We start from the raw sequence: 12,231 nt of genomic DNA, 5'->3' as shown, positions 1-12,231 counted from the left end.
TTTTTATCATAAAGTTTAATTATGGTTCAGAAAAAATTGAGTGAATAACCTTCTCTGAAAAAATATATTGACTCTGTAGACTGCAGTTACTGGGGACGGGGAGGGTAGACGGCAGCTGGTAAGTTAAATTACCCTATTTTCTATTCTTAAAATGACAAGAAGTCCCACATCCAGTCTGATTATAGAGATGCATGTGCCCCAAATGGCTGAGAATAAATACAACAAGAAAGGCAGAAGCTGTAAAGCTAAGGGCATGCAACAGGCTCTAAGAGAAAGTCTCAGAAATACCCAGAGTGGCAACAAGGAACGTTTGGCTGGAGTTTGAAGTTCTTTTTAGTCGTCTTTGTCTTTTGCTCCATGCTTAAGGATGCGCGTGAACTCGATGTAATTGAAATTCCCCTTTTTGTCAATAGGTGCTTCTCTGTACAGCTCGTCCACTTCCTCATCTGTAAACCGGTCTCCCATTGTGGTCAGCAGTTCTCTCAGGTAATCCTCCTGAATGGTGCCTGAAGAATAAAGAAACGGAGATCAGAAGAGACACTCTCCTGAGGAATAATTACAAGGAGCACCTACATTTGACTAAGCACAGGGTTTATGTGAAGGACTGTAAGCATGCAGATATATGAAATATAGTCTTGCCATGACTAAGCCAGCCTCAGCACAGCTGCCTAGAAAATGCTCCGTTGCTTAGTGATATTAACCTTCTCTGCTCTATTGACCTCACCTGACGACAACCTCCCAATCTCTTGGTAACAACAGCTAATCCTATGCCTAACCAGAAGCCATGAAGTATGATGCTTCCTCAACATACCATGTATGATCACACTTCTTCTACAAGCAAATACACTAAATCATCATTGTTCTTATTTAGACATTAAGTCGTGTCCAACCCTTTTGCAACCCCATGGACTGTAGCCCTCCCTCTGTCCATGGGATTTCCCAGGCAGGAATACTGGAGTGGATTGCCATTTCCTTCTCCAGGAAATTTTCCAGACCGAGAGATCAAACCCACGACTTCTGCTTGGCAGGTGTATTCTTTACCACTGAACCACCTGGGAAGCCCTAAAATCATCATAAACATTGGTAAAATGCTTCAGTGGAAAGAATACTGAAGTTGTGAGGTCCAGTTTTAACAAGGTATGTTACTTTAGGCACTTTACTTTACCTTTTTAAAACACGCAAAATGAGATTTAAAAAATTTTAAAAAACAAGTCTACTTTTAGATTCAGTAACAAATATGGTTAGGCCCAGTGCAAAACCACCGAGTAGATAGTTGAGCATTAACTGTGTCACAGACGCTGGGACAGGCACTGGAGCCTAACAGTGAGCAGAGAGGAACGTTCTCTACTGTGGACCTGTGCAAGCAGGGGTCTCATGAAACCTGACTGCACGTCAGAATCATCCAGGGAGCTCAAAACAACCCCAGAGGCCACCCTGACACTGATATTTAAAAAGGCTCCCTAAGTAATTTCCACTGGACTAAAGAGTAGTTTCCACTAGCAATCATGATCGAGACCCACTCCTGCAGTAATCCAAAGGTATTAAATGACAATTCAAGCAGAGATTTTTGAAATTCATAGTTTCTACTTTATGGTAACTTTGTGTGTGTGAAATTAAGCTAAAACACTGATATATTTCCTATAAAATAAGTTTAAAGTGTAAGGTCAGTTCACAAAAGAAACTCTAAATTTATGGGTTCTTTTGCTAACTCAACCCTAGATTAAAAAAAAAAAAAAAGTTCTCTAAATCTTAGACTTTTAGATTTTAGAAATAAATCCTGCTCTTTAGCCAAGTCATTCAACCACCATGTAAATGAATCAACTAAGTGCAGGGACTGTGACAGGAGCCAGGAGGAGTCATGAAGAAAAAACATGCTGCTGCTGCAGATGCACCGAGAGCGGGAGACTGAGGACTGGACACATGCGCACAAGCCAAGCCTGAGCGCAGGCAGAATGCATGCGGGCAGAGACACAGCAAACCACGGTGGGGGTGGAGAGAAGCGAGAGCTTTTTAAGTTTTCCCAGAGGCCGGGAGAAAACAGTACGAAAACACAGCTAAGGCTCTATTAAGAATGTGACCACTGAGATGACTCTGAAGAACAGATAAGACACTTTAATGGTTTTATTCCCTTGCACTAAAAAAAGGAACACATGTTCACTGTTTAAAAAAAAAAATTAACATACAAAAGTTTTTGGCAAGAAAAAAGTCTCTTCTGCCTGCCCTTCCCCTACTGGTTCCAGAAATAACTGTTCAGAATTTTTTATTTCAAGGGGAAGGAGGTGATGTGAGAAGGAAGGCAGAGGCAGAAATGGCAGAGATATGTCAAGGCAACAATGCATGGAGACTGGAACAAGGTTGGGAAGATGATGCAAAAGTCAAGAGGGTAGTCTACTTAAACAGGCCAGATGAGGCCCTATTGTGGGATGCCTTCAAAGCCAGAGTGGAGAGACTGTGCTTCCATCCCCACATATAACACTTGGGACTATTTAAACTAGTCCAAATACTGTGTAACCAAAGGGTGTGCCTTCCTTCTTAAAAATCTTGCCACCTGAGTTACCTCCTTATTTTTTTTCTCTTATGTACACTTCTGCCAACGGAGCAGGCATTCATGTAGCTAGCCTTTGGGTTTCTTTGGGAGTCCACTTTATGCAGGCAGTAAGCTACTATTTCATCCCCTCATTTAATCTTCACAACAACCACACAAGGTAGGAAATATTACAGTCCATCTTACTGATAAGAGCCTTAGAGAAGTTGCCTGAAATCAGACAGCTATTATGCAGAAGAGGATTATGAAACCAGGGCAACTGATTCCAGATACCAAATCTAAACAATCTCAGAGCAGAGAGGTACCTGATAAACCAACATAGGACCATACTGACACCACCACCTACAACAATCTACACTTTTCCCCAAGATTGCTCCTGTAAAAGATATTCATTTGACACGTGTCTAACCCCTGTGGGATTATTCTAGTAAAGGAGTAATAGAAGTTTCCTAAAGAAGTTCCAAATTCACCTATTAAATTGTGAATTAAATATTTAAGGGCAGAGGCAGTGAAGTGAGTACCTAACATGCCATAGGTGAAACCTGTCCCCCAAAACAGGTCTGGTATAAACCTGAGAGTGTTACATGTCATCATGTTTCAAGTTATATATTTTAACTGCTATAACCAAACAATAATCAGTTGGTAATTAAAGGCTACCTCAGACTTACCAGTTGCTTCTTCATCAAAGCAAGCAAAAGCATTTCTGATGACATCTTCTGGATCTGTTCCATTTAACTTTTCACCAAACATCGTGAGAAACATGGTAAAATTTATGGGACCCGGAGCCTCATTCATCATGGCATCCAGATACTCATCAGTTGGATTTTTTCCTAAACAAAAACAGAGGGTCATAATTTTAATCACATCACAAAAATGTATCATGGTAAACATTTTGACATGACAGATGATCATTTATACAGTTTGCTATTTGTGTTCAAGATAGTAAACTATTTGGAAAAAAGTCTTCTCGAGGAAAAGGGTCTGTATTAAGAGTCTGGAGACTGTGTGCTATTCCGCTGGGATGTCAGGAGGAATAACACTGCTTTCATAATCACAATCAGAGTTTGCAGCACACACATGCATGCGCGCACACACACAAACACAGCTGGTCTCCAGCCTGATTCTGAGACTTGGCTAGAAATCTGCAGGTGGTCCAAGGACCTTACTTTGGAAAACAATGCTCCAGATTTTGAATCTCAGTGAACTGTAACATCACTAGATTGGCTTCACAAAACTTTTAAGACTTCAGAAATAAATAGAAAAGGTTGTTCTAGAAATTGTTTGATTTACTAATATTAAAACTGATCATTACCCAGGGAAGCAAGCATGTCATGCAAGTCTTCCTTGTCGATGAACCCGTCCCTGTTCTGGTCGATCATGTTGAAGGCCTCCTTGAACTCCTGAATCTGGGACTGGTCAAACATGGCGAACACGTTGGAGGTCGCGCGCTGGGGGCGCTTCTTGGTGGTCTTGGTCTTTGCTCTTTTGCTCGACATGGTGGCAGTTAAATCCTAACAAAGAGGGGAAATACAAGAAATAGCAAAAACTAAATTGAACCAGCCTTCCAGATATTTGCGCCACAGAGAGATGGGTTTAAAAACTATTTCACGGGACAGTATCACTTGGCAAAAATCTGTCAACTAATTGCTACCATTACTCAGAGCATCAATCTACAAAGAGAAAACCCAGACTCGTCTTTTGAATTCAGTCATCCTTAGTAGCTGTGACGTTTAGTAAACAGTCTATTACTAATTCCAAGTTCCAAATTACCACCAACGTTAATTCAAAGCTCAGAGCATTATCAACAAGATTTCCTGTCCCCAGTACTACTGGACAGCTGATTAAGGACTGATAATAACTCAATCCATCAGCTTAATAACCATATAGAAAACAAGAAACAAAAGACGTCAGGACGCTGGAGGAAAAGTGTTAGTTCTATATCTCAGTGTTATGCAGTACTGACAAACATTAACTCATCTTCTAAGCCAAATCATCTGAAGTGATTAAGTCCTCTAAACAAAAATCAGAGCACAATACAAAATTTTTAAAGCAATTTAGTTTTTAAGAAGTTATGGAAAGCATTTTAAGAGATATGGCAACTACCTTTGCTCTCTAATAATCTAAATTTCTACCCGTAAAGCTTTTAAGTTGAAAATAAAAATAACGTCTAATAATTCCCTTTCAACACTGAATCTGAGACTATAAACAATTTGTTTGAAGTTAAAAATCCCACAGTCATCAGACAATAAAATTTTACCATACCATCCTTCAGAGCCGAGGTGGCGAGGGCAGTCAGCAAAACCTCTAACCCGCAAGACTAAGACACTGTAATCAGTTATATTCTCTCAAGCAGGTCTAAAATAGGCACTAGTGATTTCACACTCTGACCAGGACAACAGTTTTAAAGCTTACGTTCTGAAAACAACATTTAGCTATGATGTAGCAAAACACTATGCCCTTGCTCTAAAAATAGGTGTGTGGATTGCAAAGAATGAACTACCTAGATGTCAGGACTGCCAAGTGAACTTAGGACACAATGCTTCATATGAGTTTTAAAACTTATTTCTTACATTCTTTCCTTGATTACACCACACCAGCCAGCCAAACTACATTCAATTATGGAAATAATTAGAAAAGCTCTGACTATGCCTGAATTCTTTTTTTTTTTTTTAAAGCTTACTCTGTTCTCAGATTTTTAGAAGGAAATTCCAGAAAGGAGAGTCACAAATTCCAATTCATCAAATATAGCACTCCTGCCATGCACTGGAATGTGCTGCTGGTTAAGCCATACCCAACTTGACATAGAAGTTAGGATGTATGCTCCTCCCTGGTTTCCAAGTTTCCTTTAATTACTCTTTCGTGATATTTTCATTTTATAACATCTCTGGACGCAGCAAATCCCTTATTATCTAAACTACAGAGAGAGCTGTATGTAATTCTCCCCTCTAGTCTAAATGTAGTTTTAAAACAAGTAGTTACAGCATATATTATTTCTTCCTCTCCTAAATGGACTCCAGGACTTGAGTTAGTGATTAAGATGCAATGAGTGGCACATATTTACCAGTCCACATCTCTTTAGTATTTTAGGTATGCCCCTGTCTTTGCAAAACAAAGCATGTGTTTAAAAATAGTCTGTTTTGTTTGACAACATTTTATTACCCTAACTATGCACAAATGTCAGTTGTTTTAAGAACAAAGAAACAGATGAAAAAGACAGGTCAAGTGGTTGATAAGAACTGATTTTTTTAACCCCACAAGACCTCATAATACTGCATTTAGTATCATTTCTCTAGGTACCTTTTTAAAAATACTTCGTTGGATTATAAAGTAACACACACTTTCATTCTAGAATTTTGATACATTTCCTATTTAGTCTTTCTTTTAATCATGCCTTTAATTAAAATCAGTCATTTTAATCATGCATTCTTTAAATAAGTAAATACATTATATTTTAAAGTTATAAAGGTATTTTGGGGGTCAGCACCGACAATGCCCTCAGTTTTTCTTTAGCTCATCTGATCCTTAATTATTAACCATTAATATAATCAGCAGAATTACATTCACGTGCACCAAACATCATGAATGCTGATTATCATTTAAGAATTAAGAAATGTTAAGGTAGGTGTGCTCTCTTTGAGGAACTTAAATATGTAGTTGGGGAGGCAACTGTGAAGAAATGAGATGATTGGTTCAACTTATGAAATGAGTTACATAGTTTGCATTCCATAAGTATGACTCTCAAGTTAAAACAATGTGCAACAAAAATGACAAATAACTCAAAGGTGGTACATGATTATCAAATACTATGAATTCATAAAAGTTCTTTGTTTCTAAATGGGTGGGGGAAAGAACTTGAAAAACCCTAAAAGCTACAAAACATCCTTAGAATTAAGAAATTGAAATGTCAGTCTTAATCCTAACAAATTAGGGTAGTTAATGCTATCAAAATTTGGTAATATAACACTGGGCAAGTTACTTTTTCGAAGAGGTTGGATTCTGATCTGTGAGTTTATCTCCCACCAGAAATCTGGATCCTTTCAGTGATAGGGAGCTCAGCTTTGCTGTCAAGTTATTTCAAAACAAGGAAAAGCTGTTTTTTTTTTCCCCTTACCAAACTGAGAGTACGGGTAGAATTAACTCTGGCGGTAGTGTGTGTTAGTCGCTCAGTCGTCCTACTCTGCAATCCCATGGACTGTAGCCCTCCAGGCTCCCCTGTCCATGGAATTCTCCAGGCAAGAATACTGGAGTGGGTAGCCATTCCCTTCTCCAGGGAATCCCAACCCAGGGATGGAATTTGGATCTCCAGCATTGCTGGCAGATTATCACCTGAGCCACCTAACTCAGGTGGAGAGGGAGCCAAATGAGAAACAGTGCTATGATCCCAAGGAGTCGATCACTTTAGATACTGTCACTGTCCTCCTTGCTATGATTCAAGTATGCTGTCCACTTTTCCTTTCCCCAAACAAGCCAGCCTGTAACTCTCTTCATATAACAAGTCTTCAGCAAATGCACAACTCTTATAGGCTAGGGAAAAATAAAACTGAAAATATTTTATACATCAACCTAAGGATTATTTATGTACATTGAGAAGATTGCTATGCAGGCACCCATGGTTTCCAAGTTATGTCTTCACTCATCATAAGCTCAGTCTAGACTTTTGAGGCATTTAATGAAAGATCTTTGGTGTGAAGGGCTCTGTGCTGTATGAGACTTACAGAGTCAACCTCTATGAAACTCACAAAGATTTCAGATGCATGAGAAAAACTGAATGAAAACAGTTCAAGGGCTGTTAAGGAAAATCAGTTTACAGAACTGAAGGAGTATAACCTTGTCTTAATCAGGGAAGGGGAGTGCTGGTGGTAATGAATTTCTGGATTTATCCTTCTAGCTGGATCAAATAGGAAGAGAATCATTCAGGGTTATGACAAAAGGACAGATACAAACTATGTCAGGAAAAAGTTAGGGTAGATTAAGTGATGGGAGAAATGGAAAATAAAGATTCTCAAAAAGGCTTTCCCCACACACCAAGGGCAACAAAAAGACTTTTCAGAATTTGTAGATACTCTGGTTTCATTTATAAAATGGGATTAACCCATACCAATATTGGCTTCCCCAGTGGTTCAGCGGTAAAGAATCTGCCTGCAATGCAGGAGACAGGGGATATGTGGGATCAGTTCCTGGGTCGGGAAGATACCCTGGAAGAGGAAATGGCAAATCACTCCAGTATTCTTGCCTGGAGAATTCCATCCTGAGGAGAGCGCGCACACACACACACGCACACAAATATTACTTTGAGGTTGCTAAGTCGCATCCCACTCTGTGCCCCTATGGACTGTAGCCTGCCAGGCTCTTCTGTCCATGGGATTCCCTAGGCAAGAATACTGGAGTGGGTTGCCCCGCCCTCCTCCTGGGGAATCTTTCCGACCCAGGGATCGAACCCACGTCTATTACGTTTCCTGCATCGGCGGCTGGGTTCTTTACCACTAGCGCCACCTGGGAAGCCCAGAATACTCTAGTTAGAATTCTAGAGTTCAGCATTTATAGTGGTAATAAATGTAAACTAATCTGAAGACTTTCTACAGAACACTCAAATTGATAGTATTCTGGAAATATATGTTCTTTACTGAAAAACTCCCATCTTAGGAAACACATCCTAATGTGATGGCACGTAACATCTACTTTCCAATCCAGACCAAATCTACTGTCTCATTTAATAAACGGTTTTTTTTTTTTTTTTTACAAGCTAAGTTTATGTACTTTTTTGGTGCTAACCACAGTTTTTGAAAAGTATATTTCAGGCTGGTGTTTCCGTTCCAACTTAACCAAGTTTTCAATTCCTAAGTAAACTTCCGGTGGAAGGTAGGATTAGTCCTCTAAGACTGCCACGCCCAAAAAGTTCTCAGCACTTGACAAAGGCAATTCGTTGTCGAGGTTCACTGGCCTGTAAAGCCTCACCTTTTAAAGTTTTTCTTGCTGGGTTTTCATCAAAAGCCTTCCAGAACAATGAAACAAAGAGTAGTAATTTTAAGAATCACTCATTTTCTCCATCTTTAGATGTACAACTTTCTGCACTTAAGTTAAAATCTCAACTGAACGCTTGTTTCAAAGTTCTGTAAAGAAATGATACACTCTTTGATAAACCAATTCAGCTACTTTGAAAGTAAACACTTTGAGAAACGGACTTAACTCGGAGGCTCCACCCCAGAGTAACAGGGAGTTTTTTGGGAGTTTTCCTGAAGCCTCAAACTAAACCCCAAACTCCTGTTTGTCCAACTATCACTTAAAAAAAAAAAATCAAAACACTCCAGTTACAAAAGTGGATACTCAGCTGAAGTTGCGAATTTGAGGCGGTTATTCCCACTAAACGTAGCCACACAGCTGCAATAACAGCTGCAGCGGGCGGGCGTCCGGGGACCGCACCAGGCTACAGTTTTGGCGCAAACTCTCTGGAATTGGGCAAGTTTACGTTAGAAACTAAACTTAGTCCCAGCGTCAGCTCCGCGGGGCTCGGGTTTCGCAGGCCGGCTGCCGCCCAAGCTCGCGGCGCCAGCAGGCTAAACCACACTTCCCGAGCTCCAAGTTTGGGCAAAGGAGCGAAGCTGGCGTTCGGGCCGGTTCCAGCCGCGGCCTTCGACTTCGGAGCGGCCGGTGGGCTCGAAACCCAGGAACCCGCACGCACACCTGCCCAGGTGCGCCCCCGGCAACGCTGCTAACCACTCCGCCAACCCCAGCCGCCCCGCGGGGATGCACCTCGGGACGGGCCTCCCGGGGCCGACCGCGAGCACCACTCACCCTAACTCTGCCGCGAGAATCCGAGAGTTTCTGGAACCTCCTCGCTGCCCCAGCTGCCGCTACCAACTCCCTTCCACTCCCAGAGACTGTACAAACCGACACTTCCGGCCTTCGCTTAGCGGACCGGAAGGAAGGGAGTCACGATTCTCGGCTAACAGTGCGAGCCTGGCAGGGCGACGGGGCAGGGGGGTTGCCGATGTGCTCAGAGAGCGCAGTTTGACCGAGTGCACGGGAAGGACGTGTCGAGCGGGCAGCTTAGAACACAGTATAAAGGGTAATGATTCTCCAGGTCTGATGACTGAGTTTCCGTCATTTTTACACCTCGTCTTACAGTGTAAACTGTTTCACCCCCCCTTCCTGTTTGCAAATGGTTGAGTCTATCTTGTGGGTCTGCCCCTCCGCGCATTCCAGGGCCCGGCCGGGGGCGGGGCTCGGCGACCTAAGTCCTTATAGGGAAATCGCGGAGAGGGCTTCGCGGCCCACGTGACTGACCTTCGCCCCACCCCCGAGAGCCCCGCCCGAGCCGCCGAGCGGTTCTGCGCATGCGCATGGGTCTCTCAGGTTGACTGAGATGGGTGAGGTCTTCGCCTGCAGGTCGCCCCGCTCTATGTGTACCCCGAGAGGACGACTCTCGGCAAGAGACTTGACCTCTTGGCCCGGTGTTGTGTTATGACGAGTCACTCCCCTCCCCACGGAAACAGTGTTTAGTCCCGAGGGCCCTTAGCCTATTTTCGACCCAGAAGGAGGTCTTCAGGCGGGGGGCGGCTGAAGATATTCTCCCTCTTCAGAAACGTTCGCGGTCATGTTTCCCCGGGGAGTCCCTCAGGCCCCAGAATAAGGAGAGCCTGGCCGCGTCCAGCTCGGAAGGCAGCCCGCAACCCACAGCGACGGGGTCCCCAACCTCGCCCCCTACTCTCACTGGTGCCGACGTGCGCCTCGTGAAGAGGACAGGAAGTCGGGCCTGTTGTGCTCAGCTGTCTGGCCTCAGGGCCGCCTGGCCGGGGCGTCTCGTAGAAGGAAAAGCCTCCCCACCCTGAGGGAGACTGTGCTGCCAGTCTCCGCGGAGGAGGGTGGTCCCTGAAGGGGAGGGCTGGGCCGGGCCGAGGCCTTTCCGGGGTCGTCCAGGCTCCCGTGGCCGGAACGTTTCTGGGGTTTGGAGCCGCGCTCACTCCAGTCATCCTGCTGACGAGGAAGGTAAAGTTGCCGGATAATGTCCTCGCTGTAGGAATCAGCTGCACCGTCGGGAACCTCAGGAACATTCCATTTGTTAACCAAAGTTCACTTAGAGGTAAAGTCACTGAGAGATACTTTACTGCCCTAATCCTACAGCAGGACTGAAACGAAGATGGTTCGTTTACCAAACAGCCTCCAATAGTGAGAATCACTCGGGGTACGAGGGAAAAATACTCAGTATTGGGGGTCTCATCTCCAACCCGCTGAATCAGCCTTCTAGGTCAGGTCCTGGGAAGCCATCAATTTAAGAGGGTCCTAAGTGACTCTCAGCCCAAAGGTGGGGACGCAGAGCGAGGACAGGTTAGGTTCTAAGATGAGAGAGTGACAGCACAAACTCCAAATGGTTGGACCGGGGTGGGGGGCGCGGGGGCAGGGAGATGCAGAGGGTTCGTGGAGCCTGGCTGCCCGCGGGGCGAGCACAGACCTACATCTGTCGCTAGGGGGCGCTGGAGTTTCCACTGCTGTCCTTCAGGGGGAAAACATCCCAAAAGATGACACGGGCTGTTGAGTTTTCATGCTCAGAGCGACAGGGAGCAGCAAGTCTTTTTTTTTTTTTTTTTTAACAGACTTTTAATTTTGAAATAATCTTAGATTTTCAGAAAAGTTGCAAAGATAGTACAGAGTTCTGATATAACCTGTGCCCATCTTCCACTAATAAATAACGATGGCACCTTTGCCAAAACTAAGAAATTAACAATGGTATCATACTATTGCTTAAAGAACACAGTTTAGTCAGGTTTCACCACTTTTCCCATTAGCGACTTTTTTTTTTTTTTTTCTGATCTAATTTGGTTTACCCGGAGCAACAGTCTTCTGTTTCTACGTTGTTACTGAGTCGCTGTCATGTCTGACCCTGTAGACTGTAGGCAGCCAAGTTCCTCTGTCCTCCACTATCTTCAGGAGTTTGCTCAAATTCCTGTCCATTGAATTAGTGATGCTCTTTAACCATCTCATCCTCTGCACACATACCACCCCACCTTCTCCTTTTCTTTGCTTTTATAGTATCAGAAAATTGCTTTGCTATCTGCTTTCCTGTACTTGTAAGGCATAGTTCGGTCGAGGCAGAAAAGGAAAGACGACCTCAACAGAAGCAGGTTACCTTTATTCGGGCAAGGAGGGGCGACAGTTGGCCTAATGACCAGGCTGAGCAGCCAAGAGGGATCAGGGAGGCTTCATACTTAAAGGGAGGTTTGTGGGAGCGATAAGGGAAACGTCAATCAGGCGGGATATTTTGCATATTCTTTTGTTGAGATGACATTGGTAGTTGGGCAGGGGGTGATAAGTCTTCTGGGTGGGTGTAGGGGTGGTAGGTTTCCGGACAGGGGGTGATAAGTCCCAGATAGATGCAAACGGCCTGGAGCATCAGGGTGAAACTAAAGTTATACTTTGTTTTCTCCGAAGTTAGATGATTCAGCAAGGGGCCTTTGAGACTGTTGTTCTCTTTTCTAGGCCCAAAGGACTCCTTCATTCCAGACCCTGAAATCATAAAAAAATTGGGTAAAGGGCGCCGTATCTCTCTGGCTACTTTGTTTTCTCTGAAGTTAGATGATTCAGTAAGGGCACTTTGAGACTGTTGTTCTCTTTCCTAGGCCTAAAAGACTCCTTCATTCCAGACCCTGATATCATTAAAAAAAAAATGGGGTAAAGGGCACTGTTTCTCT

General features: G+C 43.5%; 1 protein-coding gene across 3 annotated transcripts; it reads right to left on the bottom strand.

The window, feature by feature from the left end:
- LOC136166386 (myosin regulatory light polypeptide 9) lies at nucleotides 1-9,494 on the bottom strand. 3 transcript variants are annotated; one of them, XM_065932524.1, is made up of 4 exons: nucleotides 9,338-9,494; nucleotides 3,858-4,056; nucleotides 3,214-3,375; nucleotides 1-506 (listed from the first exon to the last, which is right to left on the bottom strand). In XM_065932524.1, exons 2-4 carry the CDS (start codon nucleotides 4,039-4,041, stop codon nucleotides 334-336), a joined length of 519 nt encoding a protein of 172 aa, XP_065788596.1. In that variant the 5' UTR covers nucleotides 4,042-4,056; nucleotides 9,338-9,494; the 3' UTR covers nucleotides 1-333. The 3 variants fall into 3 exon arrangements, with proteins under 3 accessions (XP_065788596.1, XP_065788597.1, XP_065788595.1); XM_065932525.1 differs by lacking the exon at nucleotides 9,338-9,494 and adding an exon at nucleotides 8,501-8,655; XM_065932523.1 differs by lacking the exon at nucleotides 9,338-9,494 and adding an exon at nucleotides 4,808-4,930.
- Nucleotides 9,495-12,231: the final 2,737 nt, after the last annotated feature.

The sequence above is a fragment of the Muntiacus reevesi genome, chromosome 4 (genome assembly GCF_963930625.1).
Source record: "Muntiacus reevesi chromosome 4, mMunRee1.1, whole genome shotgun sequence".
Lineage (NCBI taxonomy): Eukaryota > Metazoa > Chordata > Mammalia > Artiodactyla > Cervidae > Muntiacus > Muntiacus reevesi.
Note: the sequence above shows the minus strand (reverse complement) of the source record. Positions and strands in the feature narration are given on the sequence as shown.